Source organism: Perca flavescens, chromosome 9 (genome assembly GCF_004354835.1).
Source record: "Perca flavescens isolate YP-PL-M2 chromosome 9, PFLA_1.0, whole genome shotgun sequence".
NCBI lineage: Eukaryota > Metazoa > Chordata > Actinopteri > Perciformes > Percidae > Perca > Perca flavescens.
Window position 1 is genome coordinate 18,064,133 of NC_041339.1, and position 27,796 is coordinate 18,091,928.

Here is a 27,796-nt window from a genome sequence, read left to right on the forward strand (position 1 = left end):
TTAGCAGTGTGCTCACCGAAGAGGCTAATGTGCCTTTGTTCTTAAGCCACTCATTTTAATAATTTTTTTTTTTTTGGAGGCAGATGAACAACCAAAAACGAAACCGTATTGATCAATATCTTTATTATTTACAATAGGCTTAACACTGATAAGCAAAACTTCACAGTAATATAACGTGAGCTTTAAATAAAAAAACAAAACAAAAACACAAAATATATATATTTTGTACAGTAAAAAAGTTAATGATAACATTTCTGCCATTTTTATCCCTGTTTTAGATTCACATATTCCATTATTTTGTGTGTTGGTTTACATTGCACTCGTACAACTGAAGAAGTGGCCTTTGGTATAATGATGTGTACACACATTCTCCAAAGCTGTTCTCTAAAACAGAGACAGGAGGGGGGAAAAACAAATATACAGGATAAATGCAGCCAACATAAAGACAATGCAGAAGACTGACAATGAGAATAAGAAGACATTTGTGGTCAGTTCAAATATTAAACAGGGTCAGTTCCAATATCAGATTTGAAGAAAACACATGGGTACCAAATAAATCAGTTGACTCTGTAATTGATTGAATATCTACATGTTTTATTTCTTTAAAAAACAGCCCAGAGTGGAAATGTTTTCTTGATAAGGCTTTTGGGGAAACCTGCTCCACAGAGATGCACTACAAATCAACAGAAACTTCATTTTTTAGACAAAACCTCTGATGGGGCCAGATTATGAGACAACAGAGCAGCTTGGGTTTAGTGCAGCAGACTCATGTGCCTTTTGTTAGAGAGGAAACATAACCAGATTTGGCTGCACTCACAGTGTTAATGGACACTAATACATGGCCTTAGTAACGGAGTATCTAAATACATAATCTTCATAGACAAAGTGCACCTTTCAGTTTAAAGTTTGCATCTGACCTCCAAATTACATGCTGTAGTGATATGCTTATCACAATCTCATGGTAAAGGAAAGAAAACAAATTAGTGTTTAATGATGGACATTTAATATTTCCATACCTGTGAATTCTTGCAGTGATACTTTACTGTATGTGTATAATCATTTGTTCACAAAAGGCACCAAGAGTCATGAAAGAAAAGATGATTGATGCATTTTTTGTTGTTGTTGTTGCCCGTGTTATTTAAAACTCACAGTGAATAGAATTGAATCATCAGGTTTGTCTCACAGGATCCTGTTTGGCATTAAACTGGACATAAATACTGACACACAACATTAAATGATGATATGTAATGCACCACAACACAAGTTGACAAAAGTTTACTTGGCAATCCATCAAGTGTCATTAACAGGCATTTTGAAAGTGTTATGGACCTGTAGTGTTTATAGATTAGATTTTGTAGTGTTCATATGTGTCATTGAACCAATGTGTCTGAGGCCTTATCCAGTGTACATTAAGATGTGTGCCAAGGCAAAGAAAGTTGTGTGCGCTGTAGTTTTGTTTGTGCTCAAAAAAACAGAGCAGCTGTTTCTGAACTTAATTATTTAGTGTGACCAAAATTAGAAGTGGATCCATTAAAAAAATTACAATAAATAATAAAAGATGGCACCTTAAGAGATTAAAAGAGTCATGAAGATGAATATTCGACCGGGTTCAGAACGGAAGAACATACATTCATAAAGCAGATATTCAGATCTGGGTGGAGGAGCCTCAGTCTTATGCGGTACATCTCTTCAGTCAAAAACATTGCTCTTTATACTGTGACCACACATACATCTTTTGTTTCCTGGATATGAAATAAATCAAATATTTACATAACTTTTTCTCTCAAAATAGGTCTGTGCTTTTAATTAAAAAAAATGAAAAAAAGAGAAAAAAAACAGGAATAATTTAAAATTCAAGTTCATACATAGACATTCTAAAAAGCATTTTTACTTGAACCAAATAATGTACAAATCGCTCATGTGCTGAAGACATACTGCAGTTTGCTTGTTGAGAGATTGGTACTGTGTGATTAGTGTAAAGTAGGTCTCTGCATTTCGCAGTGTTCACACATGGAAGAATTTGAGGCACTGAGGACACGACAAGGCTTCAGGGAATCCAGCACTGTCCATAAGGACACTTATAGAACTACTGTCCCAATTCACCTGCACATGCGCTACCCTGTGCTCTCCCCTCCCCTATCCTCCTCTCTTTTATATTCCATCACACAAGGAAGAAATTCCGTGTGCAAGAATAACTGGACATAAATATTGAAATGCTTTAGGAGACTGGCGATTTTCCCCATTTATGTGGCACTGTGTTTAGGTGTGAACATGAGTCAACGTCATTGAAGCGAAGACAAATGCTGTGCATATGATGAGACACCCTACGTTAATTCATCATGTTTTAGTATTGTGGGGAATAAATAAAATAGATTCATATAAATCTTTTTTTTTTATAGATTTGATAAGCCTGTATTTGGCAAAACTGAAACGTACACGTTTCTTTAAGCTTATTTACACACTTGTCAAATAAATGCACACAACTTGTCAATGATGTAAGTGATCCCTTCAGTCTTTCTCGACAGTCACTTTGCGTGGACACGTGGGAATGTCTGCACCAAAACAGTTGGAGTATTCTCTAAAAAACAAGGCTTTAAACTAACAACAAAAGCAGTTTTGGGGAGATTTATAATTATATCACATTTGTCCATCTTATTAAAAATACGGATGGTCATGAAAATAAAATGAAAATAAGAAAAAAAATCATCTGCACAAAGAATAAAAGTGTCAAATTGAGACCCCAAAACCTTGAATCCTGATGATGTTTCCGATCCTTTAGAATACAATGGCTTTAAAAAAAAATGGCTTATGGTCACTCAGTTTCCCAGACACTGAGCAAAATACTCTACTGCAAAACGCAGTGCACCCAACTGATGATTCACTCATTTGTAAAACACTGTTCGAGCTGGGTCAGTGAAAACAGTTGTCTAGTATTCTCAGTAAGGCTGAGCACAGCCACCATCTTTCTTGCTCAGTATGTGACAGAGTGAGAGATAAGCAGAGTGAGCTTAGACTTTACCTACTCTCTGGGCTGGCTACACACAGCTGATACACTTGACATTCATTTAACAAAGAGGCCTTTATCATGGCCAGGTGGAGACATGGAGCTAAACATTTTATGGTGTGACTTAAACCACATTTAATTTGGTATAAACATTTCTGAATATGTACAGGTCAGAGCAAAATTAGTGTCCACACTGGCATTTTATGAAACAGTTGTTTGTAAACAGTAAAAAGAATAGATTTCTTAGTGATTTCTCTGAGGTACTTTAGAGATTCATCTCATTTCGTCCCCCAAAAAGCTGTCAAAAGAATCAGAAAAATAAAAAAAAAGGGAATATAAGCAGTCTGTCGTGTAGTCAGGGGTGACGGTTGGTGGTGTCACAGTGGCTACCTCTGTACTACGTCACTAATCTCTTTAATACAGCATTGCAGGTTGTCCAGTACAGTGTTGGGCCCCACACCGCTCGGCCCACCTCCTGAGGACGAGGCCCTCAGTTCCTGCAGGCTGAGCTCCAGCTTTCCCACTGCCTCTCGGAAGGCAAATTTGTTCCTCATCTGAGGGATGCAGTCCACATAACCTGAGCAGTAGTCTAGCAGCTGGTGGCCAGCGTCCAGCACCTGGCTGCTGGAGGGGCTTTCGGAGCTGGCGTGGAGGGCGCTGCTCAGGCACTCCGCGCAGTCCAACAGGGCCTCACGACTCACTCGCTCCAGGGGCAGCCTCTCTGCCTGCTGCCTGGTCCGCCGCAGTGCCACTTTGGAACCGGCGGACGGTGCTGTGTGTGAGGAGGCGGCAGTGGTGGCGGCTCCGTTGGCCATTGTGGTGGGAGTCGTGTTGGTGGTGGCAGAGCAAGATGAGGAAAAGGTGGAGGAAGATGCAGGAGGCACTTGTGGTGGTGGCACTGACGGTCTGCCTGTCATCGCTCCTCCCGACATTCGCCCTAATCGGTGACCTTTCAAAGTGTCTCCGTTTACTTCCACAGGCGCTCCTCCTACCTGCTCCTCTCCGTCGCCGCTGTAGGAGTGTTGCAGGCTGCGCAGGGTGGGAGGGGGAGGGGGAGCACACTTGGGTTTTACAAGTCGCGGCCTGTCCCGGTCCGTTTGGTGCTCAGACAGCAGTTTGAAGCGGTTCCCCTGAGAGTCTAGCCCGACTAAGTGCACATCAGCTGGGCTATGTTTCAGCGTGGGGGAGATCAGGACTGGAACTTTGTGGTTGTGAGTTGGTGCACCTGCTGCAGCGGATGAAGCACTCAAACTACAAGTCTTAGAGGGAGATGACCAACTCTGCTGCCTATCTAGTCCTCCAACACTCTCCTCTCTAACCTCCCTGACCCGGGACAGACTGTCCGATTCCCCTACCTCCCCCCCAACCCCTGGTGCCCTCACCCCTACAGCAGCGCCCCGGGGTAATAGCTTGGCTTTGGGCCTTTCCCTGATCTGTGCAGTCCCCTCATCCAGCCTCCTCAGCAGAGTTTCTGAGGGCCGTGTAGTGCCATTCTCTGGCTGGGAGGTTGTGGAGGCAGTCCTCTCTAGAGGTGGTTTAGCACTGCGGTTCCTGGGTAAAGTCAGAGCCATGCGCTCCAGGTCTGGCAGCCCTGCTGACATGGAGGAGGTAGAATTGGACCTAGGGAAGGGTTTAGGCCCTCCAGCTATACTTCCACCCTCCTCTGAAGAGGCTGTCTTCCCTGTCCGTAGGCCCAGTGTCTTTTTGATGAGTCTAGGGGTGAAAAAACCAGCCAACCCACTCCAACTGCTGCCGCCCGTCACCTGTGAAGCAAGCCCCCCACCAGAGGGTTTCTGTCCAAAAGCGGCCCCACAGCAGCGTGACTGAGCCTGGGTGGGTTCACCATGGGAGTGAGAGGGAGAGGCGGAGAAGCCACCAAGGCTGTCAGACTGGGGTAGAGGAGGAGGAGCGCTGAAGTCAGCAGTAGGCTCGTATTTCTTGTGAGGCTGCGTTTCCATCTCCCGGAAAGAACTGCTCCTCTTGGGTGGTGTCGGGAGGTTCTGTTGGAGCTGAGAGGATGGTGAGGAGGAAGAAGAGGAGGAAGATTTCTTCTTTATGAAGGAGCTAAAGAAGCCAGTCTTGCGATCCCGTGTAAATGTTCCCATATCCTGCGCATCATCTAAAATGCTGCCGGGAGATTTATCGCGTGCTTGCTGTTTTCTGGGCAGAGCCGGAGAGCTGCCTGATCGGCCATCACCTCCTAACAAAGCAGAAGCCCAGCCTGGAAAGAGATAAGAGAGGGCTGGATTAAAACAATGCAACAAAGCTGGGCTGAACTCATCAGGAACACAACTAGCTTTGTTAAAAGGTTGCTTAATACTTTTCCAGAAACAGTAATGAAAAACACTGCTGTGATCCCATTAGTCTCTCAATATGCTTGCCTATACATTCATGTCACTCATTGCATCAGGCAGCTGTGTGCTATATGATGGACTATGCCCCCCCCCACCCGTTTGCGGAAAAGGCATTACAGGAAAAAGGATGGAAAGTTTTTTATTCCATGAGAGTCATGCACATGCAAACACTAATTTAATGATTTACAAACTGCTCTTGTAAAAGATGGGATGATGAATACACTTCTAGGATTGATGAGAACACCAAATTAAAACCCGTTACTAGGAGGGCTATGGAAAAGAGGGAAATACATGTTCACAGTTCTGTTGGCCTTTAAATCAAAATCACAATCTTCTCTAACCAGACGATGAATAAGGACTTATGGAGGAGAAAACCGATAACTCTAACCCGTTGGAACTACAAAAGTTATGAGACATAAATAAGGGCACTAATAGTTCACTCAGTATTTCTTACTTGGCATGGTTCTCTCTTCGATAGCATTTGCATGTAAATATAAATCATACAAACAAGAAATATTAATACAACACATTTGATATGAACATGAAGTAAAACTGTGGTTGCAATCTTTGTGCATTCATTAATATCAAACATACACTTGATGTTTTAGGAGTCTTGCCTTGTGCTTGCTTAATGACATTGTGAAACATTCTGCATGTTCACAGTACCATTTTTATTTGATTTATGACTTCATGAAAGCTACTCTTTGTAGCACTTTATTTGTGAATAATTATGTTCATGGAACACAACATAAAACCATAACAATATGGTTTCAGTGGCAGAAGGTAAAAAAGGCAAACCAAGACAAAGACAGGGAAAGACTGTCTTCTTCACACATCAGGTAAACACACAAATTAAACAAAGTTTTATTTTTAATATAAAACAAATAAATAAGCAATAACTTAAACAAGACGAGACAAGACAAACAGACAATGTTATGGAAATGTAATAGGGTTAGCAAATTTTAATACATGATTTGTATTGATTGGGATATGGGAATAACAGTAATGCAACAAATAGGACAAGACAGAATATGAGCAAGATCTTCATTTCATCACAGACAACAAATAGTTTCTAATGCGCGTGTGTGTGTGCGACATGAGGAACAATGGTTTAGTTCAACATGTAGATCATTCAATATATTTTTGTTTGACATAGAGTGACCCCATGGATAACATGTTCGGTGAGCTAAAACTACATTTATAATGCTTTAGGAAACTGAAAATGTTAATGCTAGAATTGTGTTATATGTTTTTTAAAATATTATCTTTGCATGAAACAAGTGTATCCTGAGACATTTTATTAATAGAGTCAAATCATAACAGAAGTTATCTCAAGACAATTTTCATATAGAGCAGGGCACTTGGAAATGTCAGTAAAATTAGTAACGGCAGGATAAATAAAGTATTCACTCAACATAATAGATAATAGTGTACTACATGATATTGGTAAAGATAGCAGAAGCTTCACTGCAGATACTGCAGTATTGTTTTTTTAATTGTTTTATCATTTTAGTTTTTTGTGGAATCCATCTTTATTCTGTGTGTATTTATATTTCATGGTTCTATCATAGTTATGTTTTATTTTTATCTTTAACATCTTATAATTGGTGTTGGATGACATGGACATGAGCACTCAAGTATTATGGCTGAATAAACGGAACATCTTATAAATCAAATACTTCTGAGTGCTGAAACAGTTGTAATTCTCGGCCAGTTTCTAGGGACTATGTCAGGCTGTGCTTGCAGATCTGCCTGGATGATCGACCGGATGCCAGACACTGCACCAGTGGTCAGTCGGTAAGGAAAATCATGGCACATCTTCTCAGGCGGTGGGCTTGGCGGCGCTGCAGTTGACTCTGTGAACCTGTGCTCTCTGGCATACCTGCAGAATCATAATGTGGTGGATCTGACTGGTTGGTAGTAAGGTAGGCATGTCTGGCTGTACCTGAATGACTGTGCGTGCCGTGGTCAGATCGTCCGTCGAGTCCACCCTCAATGTTTTCCTTGTTTTCTGTGTGCTTGTGGGGTGTGCGAGATTTGGAAGGCAACAGGGGCATGTCGTGACTGAAAGGGTGCAGTGGTCCACAGTGACCAGAAGAGGCCGTCTTACAGAGCTCCTCTGCTACCTCTAGAAAGAACAAAAAAGAAAAAAACTCAGAAGTCAGTCACAATCCAAATTTAAACTACCATACAAACATTTGCTGACCAAATAAACCTACATTAATTTACATGTCAATGTTTTATTCCTGATCAAATGATTAATCAAAGTCAGCCTTCTGAAATAGAGTTTGTCTGTTCAGCCTAATCAGTGCAGCGGTTTTAGAAGCTTTATGTTCGAGCTGCACAAAAGACTGACAGTTGAATTGCCAGCTGAAGACAAGCTACATGTTACTGTACCTTCAGAAATGCTGGAGTCATGGAACATTGTTTCAAAGGCTTGGTGGATCTCTGCAAATGAAGGACGGTCCAATGGGCTCCACTGCCAGCCTGGTAGAGAGAGAGACAAAATGGCATTTTACTATAAGAAAGTACAGTATTTGACAAGTATATATGACTAATCTGGCCTTTCCCAAATTCTGTAATTCCAGACTATAGTTTGAAAGTCTTTTTTGTTTTTTTCTAATAACGGAATGCAGTTAATTATGACACAAAGATTTGACAGAAATCTAGGAAAGAGTAATGTGTTTTCAAAGCTGTCAACCTCTATTCATGTCTTCGCAATAGAGTAAAACCACTTGGTGAATAAGTAAAAAGGTAGTTAGGATAGCTACTACTCACATGCTCTCATGAGTTCATAGACTTTGGGTGGGCATCCCTCGGGCTGTTCCATGCGGTAACCTTTCTCCAGGAGGTCATAGACCTGGGACAGATCGATGCCAGGGTATGGAGACATGCCATAGGTGGCAATTTCCCACAGCAGCACCCCGAATGCTGAAGGAAGACATTTTTAGGGGACCAAACATTAGCGCATGGGAAATGAGCTACAAGAGAGAAACCCTTAGTATGAAAGTGTGCTCATGCATTGCTCACCCCACACATCAGACTTGATGGAGAAGGTGTTGTATGCAAGGCTCTCTGGTGCAGTCCACTTGATGGGGAACTTGGCCCCTGCATGGGCAGTGTAGGTGTCACCAGTCATCAACCTGCTCAGGCCAAAGTCTGCAACCTTCACAACATGATTTTCTCCAACCAGGCAGTTCCTCGCTGCAAGATCCCTGAGAGAGGGATAGTGAGGAAGAGAGAGACATTAGATTACTCTGGCATATGAGGTGGACAAATATGCAAGGAAGGCATATACAAACACAAACGCACACCTAGAGTATCCCCTCACCTGTGTATAAAGTTCTTCTTCTCCAGGTATTCCATGGCAGAGGAGATCTGAGTGGCCATGTACAGCAGCACCACAGCGTTCACCTCCTCCTTGTCACAATCTCTCAAGTAGTCCAGTAGGTTGCCGTGTGGCATGTACTCTGTCACGATGTAGAACGGAGGCTCCAACGTACACACACCTGTGGGAGAGGCAGCAGTTAGAATACCGATGCCAACAACCACTAAGAGTCAGTGGCCCTCATTTATGAAACGTGCGTACGACCTAAAACAGGCGTACGCCGATTCCTACGCAAAGCTCGGCATTTATCAATTTGGACGTGAGCGTAGGCTGCGATCAAATCTCACGTCTGGTCTGAACTCGTGTACGCAAGTTTCTGAGTCAGCGTGGCCTTGCAGTGCAGCATATAATCAGTTTAACAGGAGAAGGAGAAGTCATCAGTTGATCACTTATCAGCAATGGCAGATCTGGCTCTTTTAGAAGACCTCTATGAGCCGGAGCCGCAGGGAAACTGGGTGCCATAAATGTAGCGATGGAGCCAGATGACCCGATGCCCAGAGAGCAGTGTCCAGAACAGCCCCCACTGAAGGAGACAGGATATTATTATTCCTCACTTTTAAAAGGTAACCTATAGTGTTATGTTTGGCAATGATATTCATAGGCTACAGGAAACATGACGATGCACAACATTTTTATTTATTATTCAGGTTTTCATTTCTATGTCGTGAATGATTTATTTCTGCCATTGACCGAGTTATTTCGGCTTGTTTTCCCAGCCCCTGTGCTGTCAGGGGGCGGAGGACACGCGCTCTCCCTCAGCTGTTGTCTCGTTATGACTAATGAAAAAAAAACACGAGTAAAATAAAAGACACTGCATAAATTCCGCTGTGTTTATTTAAATATAGGTACACCATGTAGGCCTAAGAGATTGCAATAAGCCTGTATATTACTATTAGGACTATAGAAAATGCGTCAAGGATATATAAATTAAATAGGCTAAACTTCAGCTAGAGTCCGATTTACTACGGCAACACTGTTGACCGCATCAGTGATCTCTTTCCATTCCGCATTCTTTCTACAGCCTTTAATACCAGTTTTCAGGCTGCCAAAAAGTACAGACGTTAGTGCAAATGAATCTGAGATTCTACGTTTACGGTTTCTACGTTAGGTTGATAAATGAGGGCCAATGTGTCTGCAGAAGTCAGCTCAAGAGTTATTTCAGGAGGTCAGAATGTATTGAGGTAACATTTTTGTTTTTGTTAAGGCACAGTGACTTGTTGGTAGAATCAGCGGTGTTCATAGATACGGACCTAGTAGCTGAACGAGGTTTGGGTGTTTAACCTCCTTCATAACTGCTGCTTCTTTCAGAAATTCTTCAACTTCCATGGTGTCCTCCTGTCATTATGGAAAATAAGAAAAATGCAAAAGAAAAAGAGAGAGGAATTTTATCAGTGGGTTGGACAGACATAACATGAGTAAAGGAAGGAGACAATCATATGTATTACTAAAGTCCGCCTGCAGGGGGCGATCTATGACCACATTTATAATTCAGCTATCTACAGTAAAGATCAGTGAAATTAAATTATGATAAAAGGGACTTCTTACCTTCAGTGTCTTGACAGCCACCGTGAGGTTGTACTTTTTCCACACTCCCACGTACACCTCCCCATACTGGCCTCCTCCCAGCTTGTGCTTCATGGTGATATCTGTGCGCTCCATCTCCCACTTGTCGTGGATGGGTGACACACCGTACACTGTGGGCTTATTACATTTGGGGGCTGGGTAGTGCAGGGTGGTGACCAGGCCATCGGCTACAGTGGAGTGGTGGTGGACCAGCTCGGCCAGGGTGGCAAAACGGCTCTCAGACGTCACATACACCTGAGGGGGAGGGGGAGTAGGAGGCGGGTGAGGACAACGGAAAAGAGGAAAGGATGTGGAGAAAGACAAAGTAAATAAATGCTGTCAAAGTCCTGACACTAACAACAGCAAATAGCACCACACATCATCTTTTACCAGACAATTCAAAAGAGTACCATAAATATGAAGCACTATTCCATTGTCAACCACCCTAAATCCTTCACTCTACCTTTCCATCAGAGGCTGTGTTGATTCGGTAGTGGTAGACTCTTCCCTCATAGCGGAGAGAAATCGACAGCTGTCCGGGGCTGCTCTCGCTTTCCCGGACCAGGAAACTGCCGTTGATGAGGGATGAGAGCAGGTACTCAGCGGCGCTGCGGGACACGGGCCCATGGTACCAGCTGTGCTTCTCCAGACTGTTGACAGGCGTGATGTAGTTGGAGGGCACCCAACCCTGGCCGTTCTTAGAGCGCACTTCACTCCACTCTCCATTCTGGTTGTAGCCCAGCACACGCAGCTTCTCACCTGGACATAGGAGGGGCAGGTTTAAGACTTGATTACATACATGTTATCAGCTGCAGCATGGACTGGTGGTTGGAAAGATTTATATGGTAAAAGAGCCACACGTTCATGGTTTTTATCTTACCCATGCGTACTGCTAAAATGCCCTTTAAAAAGAGACTACAGCTAATCAGTACTTGAAAAAAAAACCTTGCAAGCCATTTTGAAAAATGCCTACAATTTAAATTTGAAGATAAAAATTATTTAATCATGAGTTTAAAGAGAAGATGCTAATATCTGACGCTGATTACAGGATTTCATTACATTTTCTTTCGAATTTCTTAGAGATACAACATAGAAGAGAATTTTTCATCATGTCACAGCATTGTCCATCATGCCTTGATAACAGGACACACACACTGAAGAGAGCCATGGATATGACGTGCCTCTCACTGAAACTACATCAAAAGCTATGGAACAATGATAGGGTTGGGTGAACTGCATATCTGTCATAAGAGGCTAGGCAAAAACAGACATGTAGTGACATGTGTAAGGGTATGGCAGAAAGGGTATGGCAGAAAGCAGACGCTCAGTCAGCCCGGGGAGGGAGGAGGAAGTAGCAGTCTACCTACCTCAGACAATTAAATTTGATCCAAGTGAAGTAACAAATGAATGCATTTAAAAATGCTCATCGGACGCAAAAACACTGCACAGCAGTTGATAATATTCACACAACTCTGGAAAATTATCACGGCAGAAACTACTTGCTCTTTAGCCTCAAGGTAAACAGTAGAAATATGCCGCTCAAATTACAAAGCTATCCACCATGTCGCGCAGGGTTGGAGTCAATCTGAATGTGGCTTTAGGCTATCATGACTCGGTCACATAATGCCTTAAAACTGTGAGACATAGCAGAGCTGCAGGTCTAGCTCTTAAAACGAAACACTTGCGCTTGCAATCCACATAACTACATTAAACAGAGATGGTTATTCACATCCAGCCCACCAATCCATCAGTCTCCTCTGTGTTGTAAATTTTGTTGGAGTGGAAACACTGACTGCCTCCCTGCCTCACACTGGGAGCCATGTGTGCCTGAAGCCGGGCTCTGGTCTGGCCTAGCCTGGCTTGACCTGGCACAGAAAAGAGAAAGATTAGCCCCAGACACGGGCCTGCTAAGTCTCCCTCTCTGATCAGCCTCTGCCCGCTGTGCTCATTCACCTGTTATTATTACAGTTGGGGGTATTCCATATTAATACAGCGTTAAAAGGCATACTGGGTCTTTCCATGTCACAAAGCAAAAAGCGGGACAGATGTGCTCGCATGTGGGCAGGAATCTCAGACTCACTCCATGAGTCAGGGTCTAAACATCATTTCTATCCCAGGCAGCTGCCATTGAAGTCTTAAAACGCTGAATAATTAACACACTCTGCCACGTTTAATGCTTTAGATCGGTTGGGGAAATAAGCCTGGCTGTCTCTGGATAATAGAATGTTTTAAGCTCATTACTCGGGGGAGAGCTGGTTGGCCGGTTAACAGCTACTGGTTGAGATAGGAGGTTTGGACTGAAGAAAGTGTGTCATGGAGGGAGGAGTAAGAAATAGTGAAAAGATTAAGACATAGTATCAGCATCACTGCTATTTACTCATGCTGTCTGGTTTCAGAGAACATTTCCTTGCTACAAGCTCTGCTATTATTTTTCAACCTCTGGACTAGTGGATTTTGGCAGCCCCCAAAGAGGTTTTAGCCAGCGCCAAAGGAAAACACCAGCGCCAAAACCTCTTTGACTTCCAGCAGTCATCGACAACCGTCATATTTTATCTGATTCAGATGTGAAGCTAGCAATAATGGGATCTCAGTTTTACAGTCCAGAGTCAGGCTGTACCGGACTCTCCCGGTGACCCTGCTGCCCCGGGGACCGTCTATAGCAGGGGCCAGCACAGCAGCGAGGTGAAGCTCTGCTCCTGGCTGGAGGAGGAGAAGCTGCTGTCACGTGCGGAGCTCTCAGCCTTTCGCCGGAGCTCTGACTGCGGTCGAAGGTGACAGCGAAGCGGATCTGGGTCTCATATTTTGAGTTTCGTAACCAGTTAAAAACTCATAGTGGCATTAAATAGAAGCTCACTTCCATGTTTTGGTACAGTTGGTTTTCACACCTGATGCGAATTGACAGGAGTATGCATGAACTGTAGCCTACTGGAGACCACCGTTTCAAGTGGACTTGGGCATGGATCGACCAGCCGTACCCAGGTACGGTACGCAATGTTCACACTTATCAAATGAATTGGACTTTGGGGTCAAGTGTGTTGAATTGAAACCTGCCTCCTGTTTTCCTTTCACATAAATAAGACGTTTCCACCATAAATTGGTGCATAAAAATGTATCGGAATGCAGGAAATGAAGTGTTGGATGTTCAATATTTGCTGGGGGAGGACTCCCAGACCCCTTGCACATGTGTCCCCCGAAGGCCCATTCTGAGCCAGGAGAAACCCTGAGGTGGTGTAAAAGCAGTAAAGTGTAGTGTGAAAGAGGAATGCGGAGTGCGTGGGCGGCTGACAAAGAAAGCTATAGGCTTGGCGTCAGATACCAGCGGATGACAGGACAGGGTAAAATTATAATGACAGTTGGGTAAGCTCTATTGACACACAACATTCCTCTGGCATTACTACACTTTTACAAATCAAACATAATTTCATCTAGGAGTTGCTGACATGCCAATTACAGGCACAGCCTCGAGGAGATTAGTGATAACTCTTTGCTACATGGAAGGAAATCGCTCTGTTTTGTTGCAATAAATGTCAACAGTGTTGCTTAGAAGGCGTGGTTGAGAATCATCCATGATATGGCGAAATCTTGACAGGAGTAACATCATGTAGCTAAGCCACAACCTTTGGTGATGATCCATTTTTTATTTTTACAGGAAAATTTTAAAAGAAACAATTAAGTTACAATAAAACGGGCCTGGCTCAGTTTAAAAACTGGTTTACAGCAGGTTTCTGTTCTGCAGCAACATAGAACATCGAACACATCTTCGACACATCCACACAAAACATCATTATTGACTAGACAGATAAAAATAAAACAAATACGAAAAAATGAGACTAAAAACAATACATGAACAAACAATTAGTTTTTGAAATATGTATGTGACAAGTCTTTAAAGTGTTGTTCCAGCACATAACGAAAAACGTTTTTTGAAGTTGTGAGGGAGTTAACAGGCAAACAACAACATCAACATAATTAGTTGTTGCAATCAACTGACAGTGAATCAGAGAAAAGAAATGACAGTCATGGTTTACCTTTAGTGATGCTGAGCGTGTTGTCTCCGCTGGCAACAAAGTCATAAAGTGCAACAAAGAGGTTAGGGTCGCTCTCAGCCGCCCCCAGCAGGTTCTCCTTGGAGCTCCAGCGCACTGCCTCCGTCAGCGCTGCAGAGTCCGGAGGAAGAGGAAGAGGAAGACAAGGAGGAAGGGTCAGGGAGAAAGAAGATAAACCATAAGACAAACGTGACTGAGAATGCAACATCATTTGCAGTGACAAAAACTCATAGCTACAATCGCAGAAAGAACACATGGAAACCCATTACAATAAGTTGGTTTGTGTCCAATAATCAAAAAAACACATTGAAACTGATCACAAAAAGCGATTGTTGAGGCATAAAGTACTTGGTTAGCAGGGTAGCCGAGTCAAGACTGATGTCCTCTAACCCAAATGATACAGATTGAACTATAATCCTAAAAGCTAATTTTGCAGATCGTCTACCTGTCTGTCCAGGCGGTTTCTCTTGCCTGAACCCTGTGTGGCGATGACGGCCGCTCAGAGCCGTCCACTCTTCCTCAAAGCTGCTGTTTGCCTGCAGGCACCTCAAAAGCATTACTTTAACCGATCCACTCTCTGAGGAACACTGTAATCACTTGCTGCACGCACAGAGGCCTGCAGTATCTAAGCCAGGTAAGATCTGAGGTGGGAGTGGTTTTGTAGGTGTGTATATATGGAGAACAAGAGGGAGGAGCTACAACATTGGGGTAGGAAAGATTCTCTCTGCACACAAGATGCAGTGATTACCATAGCTACATAACACACACACACCCACAGACATACCAAGATGAACTACTACATGCGTAGCTACACACTCAACAGCTGCTGCCAAAGTCACTGCATGTCTGGACAGCTGCTGAGCGAATGGGAGAGGAGGGTGGCAAAATGGAGGGACGGAGAATGGAAAACAGTAAAATGGAAAGGCTGTTACATAGCATGTTTTATCTTTAACAATAAAGGTTGACATTAACCTAGTGATTAACCTTAATTTTTTTTAAACTAATAACTTTAAAACATAAACAATGTCCTTAGTACATGCACAGGGCCTAATCTATCTACTCTGACAATAGAAAGCAGCATCTGTAATCTTACAACTCTGTACTATTACTGAAAGAAATGACGGATGTGTTTACGTTTAATTTCACTTGCACATTGTTAGTGTAATCCAAACAACAGCCTTGCCTTTTTATTGTAAGCTGTAGTTTATGGTAAATGTGAAGGATTGCATTATCCTGAGTAGTGTTTTATATTTTGTCCATGTGAGCAAAATATATAAAAAAAAAAAAAAAAAAAAACAGGAAATAAATACAGATTTTATTTTAGTCAAAATGCAACTGAATGGTTAAAGTTGAAGACTAAGAGTATACAAATAAGCACATGGCTATTCATTCAGGCAAACATTTAACAAGGAAACCAGTTGATCCATAACAGTTTCTGTAATGCAGCTTTTATGAACAGAAAACTATGTTTTAGACAATATGACAACACTTAACATCCTTCTCCATAGCTCAATATTGTCTAGTCTGTCCACCATCCTTCCACTTTTACACACAACGCTTGCCCACCTTTGTTCTGGACCAGCATGCACTGCAGCGCAGCACTGGCCGTGACCTGGCTCAGCCACAGTTCCCAGTACATCTTCTGACCTGGTCTGGTCAGCTACCAGTCCCAGTATCCAAAGAAACACCGATTTTCTCGATCCGCTGTGCTGACTCCAAACAGTTGTTTTAAAGCTTGACTGTGTCTACGTAGACTGAAAAGCACTAGTGTACATTCTCATGGAGCACACGCTAGTTCTCTGAACCATGTCCTTTTACCAATGTTGTACGCAAAGCAGTTAGAGAGAGATGGAGACCCCCCCCCCAGACAAAGCATTTACCCACGCTGTCCTTGAATCAAACCGCCTAAACTCGTGAAGTTACAGTAGTGACTAGCAGAGTTCCTGCTGGGAACTCCCTACTAGCTTTGATGTGGTCTAGGAGAGTCAAGATTTCCAAGGTCCATCTGGAGAGCAAAGACATTCATGACTGATGTTCTCTACGGTTAGGCACACTATAAGAGATGGCAAAACGTGGCAGAGAGAGGGAGCGAGAAAAGCATGTGGTAAGGGGGGGGGGGGGGGGGGGGGTGTATGGTATGGAGGAAAATTTCGTTTAATGTGACGTGTGCATTGTGTATGTGTGTGTTGTGGGAGTGTGTGAGGCCTGGACCAGCAGATGGCTGGTCTTGTTCCCCGTGTTTGTGTGGGTGTGTGTGTGTGTGTAAATGTGCATGACTGCAACTGCTGTAGCCAGGCTGAGCCAACTGTCAGAGCTGCTCCTCTTACATAGCTACATATCACATCACTCTTCCCAGGAATGTTTTTAATGAAATAGTGATATTATGCCACACACATTTGTCCAAGGTCCCGATCTGAGGAATCTCTATTACTGTCATCCCAGACAACCAGTAAGACACAAAAAGAAACTCAGTCACTGATTACTCAAGTACTCTAAGGCGCAAATCAAATAACCTGATTATATCAAAATTGTTTTCACAGCATGATCCAGTTTCATTAAGTCGATCGTATTTCTTAAATTGCTTCTAAATCCAATATGCCAGACAAAAAGCAAGATGCTGTTCCACTTGGCCAAGCTCAAACCTCATGTGCTGGATCGTTTGATTGAGGGAGCAGTTGGTCTGCGTGGGGTATGTCGTGTGCCCGTCCGGGTGCCTCAGTGTGTGTGTGCTGTGAAGTGTAGCACATGTGCGTTCTGAAGAAACGACGGCTTTGTGTTGAGCGGAGCAGAGAGGGTATTTGCAAGTCTGAGGGGCACGACAAGCCTGCACCCCCTAAGACAGCTGGGACAGAGGTGACCCTGGTCCCCACACACACACACACACACACGCACGCACGCACGCACGCACGCACGCACGCACGCACGCACGCACGCACACCTTCCCCTGCAGCTGTTTGTATGAGTTTATGCCCCCATGTGTCCATAAAGCTTTCACTTCAACGACCCACCACCTTGTGTATTAAACAACACAATAACATCACGTACACGCCCTAATTAAAAACAACACAGACCGTATCTGAAGCCCATAACCAGCGAGGTAAGGATGTATTTTTAGCGGCTGGAGAACAAAACATAGCAGCATGACATCCAGAAATAGCTTTGCAGAGCACATAGTGATGGTGGTACGGTGATAGATGGCTGGCTGCCTGCACGAAGCCCTAACAAAAACCTGAGACAATGCCGCGGATGAGACCCACATACACAAGACATTACATAAGCATATAAGCCAGGACAGATCAGATCCTGTGGCAGAGTCAGGAAAGGTGAAGAATACAGGAGTCATATATATCAGAAGGAGGGAAGGAGCCTGAGAGACTGGTTTACAGGGATCTACTTAATGTTGCATTCCAGTATCAGCATGTATTTGTCTTCTGATATTCACTGGTGATGATCACAATCATCACATTGTGCCTCACTGATAAATTATGTAGGGCTTGATCAGAATATTCATTTGATGGGTATGTATTCGATTTTTCAATTTGATAAAAAGGTAAAGATAGTATGCTCGTGCATAATGCAAATACAGTGAGGCACCGCCCGGCTGAGCATTCATTCACAAACGCTGCGTCGATGTCACTCGTAAGAAAGTCCGGCAAAAACGCAGGTTTTTCCGTTTGTTTGCCCGAATGCCGTAAGCTAAAAGTTAAGTCCAAATCACATTGGAGAAAAGCAACCTCATGTCAACCTGGTGTGGAAAATCATGTAACGTTACCGGCTATCGGACTCGTCAGTCGCGGCATGAGAGTCCCGTAACGTTACTGTAAACAAGTTTTAAACACTAATAAGGTAAGAAAGGAAACACATGCACTTAACTGCCCAATTTTGTGTACCAATAGGTGACTTTGTTCTGCAATAACAAAGCAGTCGCTTCATCTCTCCCTTATTTCACCTTTTATTTTCTCTCTTTTTCCGTGAAATAAAGCTGCCTTCAAGTGCAGTTGGAAATGCTTGTTTCCCCCGCTGCTGCCGCCGCCGCCGCCACCGAAGCTTTGAATATTCGCTGTTGAAAAGCACCGAAGTTAAAAAAAAAAAAAATTGGTATTCGGTACAGCCCTAAAATCATGTTGTAACAGCTCTTTTTGTTCAAACTGACACAAAATTATCCTGTTTGCAATATCACCGATGGAGATTTAAAAGAAATTTCAATGTTAGGGCGAGGCGGGGACTCAGGTCAAGTTAGGTTTATTAATATATATATAATATATAAATTACCGCTTTACAATCTGAACAGCAGAAGACACACTTCATCACCCTCGAATCCAAAAAGGAAAGACAAATTCTGATCAGAAACAAACTGGGAGAAACTCTAGGACAAGCAACAAACAAGAGATAGTTATTTCAGGGCTCGAATCCAAATAGTATGTAATAAGTATACAGTAGTAGAATTTTGACAGATGCCCGTCAACCAAACAAACATAGCCCATGCATTGCTCTTCTTAGATCTTTTAATGCAGTATTTCTATAATGAAATGGTTTAAAATCACCACCAATCCATTGAAAATACATTGTATGTTGTAATAGTTTTTTTGCAGAAAGATTACTTGGTTGTCCTAATTTGTGATTTTGAATTTAATAGAGTAAATATTTAATGGATATACAGTTAAGATGAATAAATAAAAAAAAAAAATATTAGCTGAACTGCATGTAAGTTAACACGCTTGTTTCTAACATGTCGCCAAAGGGATTTATGAGCAACCATTCTACAGTTTGAGAGGCAGTCCATAGCTGGAGAGGACAGAGGAGAGTCAGTTGTTCTTGAGGACTGGACAGAGGACAATAGTCTCATTAATGACACATATTGTGTGTGTGTGTGTGTGTGTGTGTGTGTGTGTGTGTGTGTGTGTGTGTGTGTGTGTGTGTGTGAGTGAGTGAGTGAGTGAGTGAGAGAAGAGGACGTTTTGCTTGCTGATATCAGTATACTTAACCACATACATGTATGCACTTGTCTTGTGCCCACAGTTCACACCGGCAGATTCAGATGTCTTCTGCCTTTAACGCATCCTGGTGTCGCAAACCCCTCTGAGTAAGTAAGTAATTATACACGCACATACAGGCCGGCCACTGCTGCAGAAAACGCCCGCAAATGATCTCTATTCAGCCACCATGTCGGCTGTACATGGGAATACATCAATTAGGGAGAGGACAAACACCAGTCTGAGCCTGAGGGCCAGTTAATCATCCTGGAATGGAGAAGAATGGAGTCCTAACCCACAGCTCACCCTGCCCCTCTCAGGGCTTGTTATGGGTTAATAATGGGCTCTAAGTACTTCCCTCTAGGTGTGCTAGCTACAAAGCTAAGTGCTCCTTTATGTGACAGCAGAGAGGCTGAGTGGCATATTAGGACTGAAAACTTGTGTCAAAACTAGACTGGTCTGCTTCACATTTAGGGTAAATTCTATATTTTAATAGACTAATTACAGTTTGATACAAACAAAATACAGAGTTAACCATGTAGTCATCCAGGCTCTCTGACTTGTTTGGTATCTGTGCTTAAAAAGGTATAGTGGAGGATTTTCCCTAATTTTAGAAAAGAACCGCCCTCTGTACTTTTTGAAAAAATGCACATGCGCAACACTCTGCCTGCTCCTGAATGGGAACGCCTATTAAAAGTGTGCACGAGAGTGCACTGTTTACAAGTTGCTGTCGGCATGGCTCATACAAGCCTACTTTCCAAAAGAAGATTTGCACTTTTTCACAAATTGAGATGTTTACCGTGTGTCTTGGTGGTGCGTGAGTTGTGCCAGGGCTAGCATCGCTAATCATAGCTTACATCAACTTTTACTAGCAGTGATTTTAAATGGATTTCTCCAAATAGCATGCCAAACTTTACCTGTGGAGTAGAAACTTCACGACTGAGGCATCAGTGGGAAGCCCAACCTGTGCTTTTAGCGCACGCCAGCGTGTGAAATATTCTCCCAAAAGCTTCAATGCTTCAATGAATGGCTGAAACCGTAGCTCAAGCTCACCACACATACATGTATACACCTGAAAGCTAGGGACGTGCACGTACGACGGCCTTACGTAAACACATCACCAGAATGATTGACAACTAGGAGGACCAATAGTCTTGATGATCCACCCGGAAAAAGAAAATCCTCCACTATACCTTTAAAAGTATCATTCAGTCCCTGGGATGTAAAATTTGAAAAAGCAAAAACATGTCTTTGGATTGTTAACAAGTATTTCTACTTTAGCCTTGCTTAATCCCCAAGTTAAAAAAGCTTGTTTTTCTGTCCAGCAAAAGACCTACATTTGCACAAAAGTACACTGAATGGAAATATTACACTGATAACTACAGTAGATGTCAGAGCACTGTCCTCACTGCAAATCTGCCTGCTCTTGTCCAATACATTATGCAATATATGAGGATGACGTAAAATGTCTGGCTGAGGTGTGTGTTTATTTTCTCAACCCCCACAGGTAAAGAGGTGCGTTCCTCCCAGCAGGTCTCTCCTTGCTGCCGTCTTCTTTCTTTGTAATGAGGGTTTACAGAAGCACCCGAGGACTAATCTTGATGTCTGAACAGCTCTGTGTGTGGTGTTGTTAAGCTGTGCCAGGGTGTAGGTTTAAGCTGCTTTACAATGACTCTGTTTAAAAGAACTGACCAGAGCCCAAATGGAAGATTTTACTTCCACAGTGCTCTTAGTCAGATAGCTGAGATGCCTCTGGCTGCTAAACCAACCCAGTGGAGAATCTACATTCTATGTATATGCCAGCCATGCCAATACTCCTCTACTCATCTTATATAAAAGGTGTGGGAAACTCTAGGGACCTGACGATTCCGAGTGCTACAATGAGATTAGAACACGATTATCATTATCAAAATTTTTGTAGGGCTGTGCAATTAATCGAATTGTAATCGCGATTTTGATTTTCACAGTTCACTGTTAATCTGTGTGTAGACTGTTTTTAAAACAAAAAAATGCGACATCATCCCAAAAGTCAATGAGTAATCGTGTTAAATAATCGTGATTCCAATACTGACCAAAATAATCGTGATTATGATTTTTCCCATAATCGAGCAGCCCTACATTTTTGATTTCTATACATTTTTTTTCTCAGTATAACTACTTCGTACTTTTAAAACACAGCGTATTTGTAAATGATACATTATTTAAAAAAAACAAACAGTTAAGGGACTTCCAGTTTCCATTTGATGGAGTAGGTAGGTACCAGAGGAGAGGAGCTCTGACAAATAACTTTCTAAAGACTTCTTAAACCTCCAGCAACAGGAGAGAGAGAGACCGTGTGTGTGTGTGTGTGTGTGTGTGTGTGTGTGTGTGTGTGTGTGTGTGTGTGTGTGTGAGTGAGTGAGAGAGTGTGAGTGTGTGCGTGAGTGTGAGTGTGCGTGAGTGAGTGAGTGAGTGTGAAAGTGTGCATTTCTAGCCAAGTCTCCAGCCTGCAACCCAGGAGATAAGCAGCAGTGATAATGCCAGCAACAGAGGACTGATCCTGGAAGTGAATCAATGCTTTACAGACTTGGCAAAGGGACTGTCCCCCTTTCCTACCTCTTATCTAATTTTTTCCCCGTTGCCCCATTGCAGCTTAAGAGTAAAAATTGTGACTTAACAAGGAGCCACGACAAAAATTTGGTCAGAGGTCTACACAAATTTAAAACATTTGGGGTTTTTAAGCTGACAGATGCAAGGGATAATTTCACCATCTGCACAGCCAATCATTCCCTGTTCTGATTAATCCTCACTCTTTAATGATATAAGCTACAGAGAGCTGAAGCCAAGGAATAGAAACTAGGCCTGTGGTTTCGGGAACTACAGAAGGTTGACTGGTAGCAGATGCAGAGAGGCTCAAGGCTACAACCAGGAGTTTGGGTACAGAAGCACACAGTCACAACAACAAAAACGTTGTGGGCCTGTTAAAGTTTTTAGAATCTTCAGTAATTATTTGTTCATTTTCTTAAAATAGGATTGCAAAAAAGATAACTCTCTGAATTGTGTTTTCAGTGCAGCAACATTAGATTATGGCACATTCTGTTATGAAGCATTATGAATGAATGAATGAAAATGTTGACTCTTCTTAGATAGATTTGGGATTGAGGCCCATCGCAACAGCCAGAGTTCAACAGAGACAAGGGTTGTAGACAGACAGGCAGGACTGGTCAACTGCAGAGGCTAACAGCAGAGCCTCAGGCTGGGGGTAAGGCAGCCAGTGGTAGTACAGGGCAGGCTTGGGATGAGGATGAAGGCACAGAGAGACATCAATTATTTAACACACACAACCATTACAGAGTGTACAATGGTACATGCAGTCTTCAGACATGAACCATGTCTGATTGTGTTAAAATTATCTGTACAGAAACACTCTTCAAATACATCCATCTAATTACACTTAGTACCAACTGGGAGACATCAGTCGGACTCATCAGTTTTGCCCTAATTTCTAGCCAGTTTCACCCAGAAGAGGTGCAGCCATGGCTCCTCCTAGTGGTTAATGGCAGTCACTAGGACTGACTTACTAGTTTGTTTGTTTTTTTTTTGTTTTTTTGTTTGTTTTTTTTTAAATCAAGAAATCCTCTGTACTCCAGGATATTACCTTTTAAAGCCTATTAATATCTCACCCATAGCTGCTGAAGCATCTGAAACTTGATTGTCCCCAGATATTACAGTGGCTGCTGTGAGACTTATCCTGCTTGTTGGGGGTTTAGCACATAATAGCTCACAGAAAAGTGGATTTGTCTCTAATCTAATTTCACCCGTGATGCAAATCAGCTTACGTCCTTGGATCCTGGATCTAGGCATCTCTCTTCTCCTCTGGGCAGCTTTAACAGCGCTGCACTTTAGGTACAGCCTTCATCTGCCCCAATTTCACTATTAGTGCTGCTGCCAAAAAATTATTCAAATCCGTTCATCTGCCCCAATTTCTATCATCTGGGTAGAGTAAAAATAGATTAGCCTATTGCTTTGTTGATTTTATAAAAACAAATGTCAGAAGTACCTTTACCAGTTCTTTACTATCTACCTATGGGAAAGTGCAGCAGCACAAATATCGGGCCGAATGACCTCAGCGCCACAAGAACCAGAGCAAGGTGTGATTTCTGTTTATTTATTTGTTGTCGTTTTTTTTTCCTCGAAAACGCAGAGGGTGGGTGAGGGTTTTTGTTCAGTTTGTATTTCTCTGTTTCTGTTCTATGTTTGCATTAAAAAAAAAAAAAACAGTACCTTTACCGGTTCTTTAGATAATCAATACACCAATCACTACGACCCATCCAGAAGTTTTACAAGCTAGATGTAGGTTTCATTGACGAAAGACAAAATAGGAGACATGTTAAGGTGCCAATTACTGAAATGTAATACATTCTAGTGTATCCTTAATGAGGCCAATTTTTCAGCTTTTTCTCTGTCTCTCCACTGCAGTGTGTGGATCAGATAAACCCACTGCAGAGATGGAGATCTCTGAACTCCTGACAAGGCCTAACGGGTGGCACCATCAATATGTTGCAGCCACTGTTTCACAAATACTGCACTTCAAACAATACTCCGAGGTGGCTGTCTGGCTAGCTCCCTTTGAATCAGCACTGAGGTGGTCTGCTCCCCATCTGTCTTTGTTTAGCTCAGTGTTTTCTAGCTGGCCTGTCTGTCTATCCGATGTAAACATTTTCTTGCTCAGAGACAGAGATGCTCAATTAGCGATGAGCTGAGGAGAACTTCTGCACACCTGAGCAAGGGACAGGAGCTGACTCGCCATGCCTAAAGAGGTGAAAAGGTGAAAGACAAAAACAGCCCGAAGCTGGAAACTACAGACGTTGAAAAATGTCACTACAACTGAGGAGAGAAACATGCAGGGGACACTGGGTCAGGCATATTAACAGACAATTTACACCAACGGCCTGCAGCCTCGTGTTTATCCCCTAAAATGACTCAGTGGTTTCAGGCATACTGATAGAAACTCTAGTAGGCGCATGTGCACAGGAGGACACGCACGGATACTCCCTGGAAAGACAGGCAGCGACACAGGCATGAGATCAACAGACAAAAACACATTCCTCACAGACTGGCACCTTTCAATTACATTTCAAGAAGGCATCATTTAGCATCTGAAGTATGCTAGTCTGTTATAAAAGGGTTATGAAGCTGGATTAATAAAACCCCTTCAACAACTCTGGTAGCTTTCTGTAGTAATGACTATGAACTGAAGCCATTCCTCCTATGAAAACACAAACACTAATAGAAATTAAAACACACTATAACTCTGAATTAGATCGGTTGTCAAACCAACACTTTGTCCGTTGACTCACAACTCTACTATCTGTTCTTGTGCTTCCTTTTGCTGTCGTGGCACTTCCACTTCCCTGCATGGGATCAATGAAGTTTATCTCATTTTAGCTTCCTCTTGACAAGACCCAGTCACACAATGTCACTGTCAAATTCACAGAAATCAAATCTGGCCATCTTATCAGTTCAATCAACACTATTGCTAAATAGATTCATTAATCGATAAAAAATTGGTTGATTCTATTTAGTGATTAATCCCATGACTGCAGATGATTATAAATTCAAGGAGCTGCTCACTTATATTTTTTGTTATTATACAACATACTAACATTATCTTGTGGCTTCTGGTTATACTACATTAGCAGCTGCAATACATCAATTTTGGATTGTAACATGTGCGTATTTTTTATTTATTGACATTTTATAAACTAAATTAAGTAGTTGACAAATGATGGCAATGGTTTGTTTTAGCCCTAATGCACACTGACTTCCTAACAACCAAAATAGCCTCCTTAAAAGAACAAGTGCGAATTTCACCCACAAAGATGTGCAAGACAAAGCTGCATCATTATCACATAAATAGATTGTCAGAAAAAAAAGCACTTTGATAGTGGAAGACAGAGTGCACAGTCCCAAATTTCCTTGCTTAAGAGTCTTTGTTCTAATATTGTGTGCTCTGGAGAGTAGCAGTCTCTTTGCAGAGTGGCTGTGTGACTGCATCCTGGCTGCTATAAAAAGGCCACTCCTGCCCGACATCGGAGAGAACAGAGAAGTGCCGGCACTGAGTGGTGCTGCACTTAGTAGGTCTCTGTCTGTCTGTCTGTCTGTCTGTCTGTGTGTGTGCTTCAAGCTAAGGAGGGTTACTTTTGAGATGTGAAAGCCAGGAATTGAAAATGTGTTCCATTCCAAAAACCTTGCACCTTTGATGTGTCCTTGCTCACTGCAATGGTGTAAGGACGTTGGGTCATCAGCAGAAACTAGGAAAGTTATGCCAGTAGTTTTATATCTATACAGCACAAGTGAAGTGACCATCCACAGGAGAACAGAAGTAGGAGGATTAACAAAGCAAACTGCAGGTAGACAGACTATCAAGATCAAACACCCCACCAAGTTGTCCAATCAAGTCTAACGTAGGATGTCACAAACAGAGAGAGAGAGAGAGAGAGAGAGAGAGAGAGAGAGAGAGTGTGTGTAAAGTTAAACATGTGTGGGTGCTTTCTTGATTTTCATGTAAAACATATTGGAGTATTACAAAAAGCCCTATATGAATAAAATGCATTACTATGATAATATTATGCACGACGCCACCAAGTAGTTATCCTGTCGTCACCGTTACTTATAAGCCCAGATCAGACCGACCCTGCCTAAGGGAAAAAAAGGTTGGGAGAAAGGAGGCAGCCCATGAAGGGCATGGATGAGTTACTGCTGGGCTATTTATCCATGTCTCAGAAGAAAAGAGATACAGTAGATCTTTACTGTTCTCCATGACTAACAAATAACAAAACCAATACATAGCACTTGCTCTGAGGCAGGAACATGGGTGACGGGAGGTACTGCCACATCTCTGTTTTGTAAGTGGCTTTCTATGACTGTTAACCCACATTATTCATATCATACATGAGTTATCTCATGAATTCCCTGATCATGTGAGAGAATATACGTATAGGATATTAAAATATAATCACACAGGAGTAGCTTCAGACTTTGATGTTTGCATGAGTGCAATCATATGACAGAAGGTGACTTCAATAATTCACATGCATTTCCCACTGGATCAAACCGTGCAGTCAGCTTGCTGAGTGGGTTGTAACAGTAGACATTGTCAGACAGGGGATGTAAGTGAGCATGTGAAAACCACTAGGTATTGTAATGTGAGCCTGTGGTGGCTGCTATAGTGAGTTAATGGGGTGGAATTGTTACTCAACCTCCGAAGGCAAGAATCACTGTTTACCAAACCAAGTATCACAAAGAGGGGCCTTAAAGAAAAACATAACTAGCTAACCTCCAGTCATGACCCTTTGCTGAGCACAGAAGACTCTTCCTCTTTTAAAAAACATTGTCTCTCCTTCGAGGAACATTTGGTCACATGCAGCACATATCTGTGTCAAATCTGAGCAATTGAGTTATTCATCTTCTCAATAAATTGCGCACATTGTATACACAATGGACAAATTTACACTCACACAGTAAATGATTAGACATAGAAAGCTAAGGTTAATTGGCAGGGCTATTTCCGCTAACGCGTCGTTGTCAAACTAGCATGGACTCTGCTAGCAAACGCTAATGCAGCAAACAAATATCAAAGTAAAAACTGACGGCTTCATAGTCACCCACACCTCTTTAATTAACGTGGTTCTCTTGTTACCTGAATGCAATGTGAAGATATTGATCCCTGGGTCGGGCACGTTGACTGCAGCAGCCCTGCCTGGCGGTGTCCCGGAGCTACTGCCGGGTTCTCGGGGTCTCCTCCCGGCGCCGCTCCCCCGGTTCCCCTTCCCTTGGTGCGGTTGGGACGCGTGGGGCTGTGGTGGCTGGAGTCCGGTCGATGTGCTCTCACCGACGCGGCCTACCTGCTGTCCCATCCCGGTAGTTTGGTGTAAGGACGTTTGGGACGAAGCGAGCAAACCCCCTGCGCACCTCTGGTTCACATCCCCCCCAGCTGGAGCGGCCTGGCCCGAATAGTCTTCCTCAATCTCCTCCCCGCACTTCTTTACCGAGCTAACGTAAACTAGCCCGTATTAGCTCGCTTGGCTAGTCTGTTAGCTAACCTTAGCATCAGCGAAACCCACCCACCCTGCCTTTAACAATAAAATCGCAACCCCGGCGTGTGACAGCGATTCTCTTTATTCCAGTGATCTAGATGGTATCCGAGCAGAAATTAAAGGTGCCTGACGAGCGAGACTCTGTTAAATCTGGAGCTTTTCAGAATCGTTTTGCCGTTGTCCGGCCGCTACGCGCCCCCTCTGACGCCGCCATCTTTACCGCAGAATAGAAGATGTGTTGCACAAGGGGGGGGGTTGGGGGTTCGCCGCGATCCCCTGTCACCGTGATCCTCCACCTCAACCAAGCACCAACACCACAACACCGGGTCCCAACAATTCCCGAGCACCAGATTCCAGCGGGCGGGGGTCCGAAGTGGGCTGTCTGATCCC

General features: G+C 43.0%; 1 protein-coding gene across 3 annotated transcripts; it reads right to left on the bottom strand.

Annotated features, from left to right (window-relative positions):
- Positions 1–108: 108 nt before the first annotated feature.
- abl2 (c-abl oncogene 2, non-receptor tyrosine kinase) lies at positions 109–27,734 on the bottom strand. Of its 3 annotated transcripts, none has more exons than XM_028587044.1 (11): positions 27,010–27,734; positions 14,338–14,466; positions 10,773–11,068; positions 10,292–10,564; positions 9,997–10,081; positions 8,690–8,867; positions 8,389–8,573; positions 8,137–8,289; positions 7,756–7,845; positions 7,304–7,486; positions 109–5,225 (listed from the first exon to the last, which is right to left on the bottom strand). In XM_028587044.1, the coding sequence occupies exons 1-11, from the start codon at positions 27,224–27,226 to the stop codon at positions 3,391–3,393; spliced, it is 3,624 nt and encodes a 1,207-aa protein (XP_028442845.1). In that variant the 5' UTR covers positions 27,227–27,734; the 3' UTR covers positions 109–3,390. The 3 variants fall into 3 exon arrangements, with proteins under 3 accessions (XP_028442845.1, XP_028442847.1, XP_028442846.1); XM_028587046.1 differs by lacking the exon at positions 27,010–27,734 and adding an exon at positions 15,922–16,345; XM_028587045.1 differs by lacking the exon at positions 27,010–27,734 and adding an exon at positions 14,801–14,967.
- Between the last annotated feature and the right edge of the window lie 62 nt (positions 27,735–27,796).

What these genes read in the sequence shown, in the direction of transcription:
- abl2 (XM_028587044.1), bottom strand. Translation starts at nt 27,226, where the DNA reads ATGGGACAGCAGGTAGGCCGCGTCGGTGAGAGCACATCGACCGGACTC. An exon ending in ACACAGCCTCTGATGGAAAG is followed by an intron (nt 10,565 to 10,772) that starts GTAGAGTGAAGG and finishes CCTCCCCCTCAG; the next exon opens with GTGTATGTGACGTCTGAGAG. An exon ending in TGGCTGTCAAGACACTGAAG is followed by an intron (nt 10,082 to 10,291) that starts GTAAGAAGTCCC and finishes CCATAATGACAG; the next exon opens with GAGGACACCATGGAAGTTGA.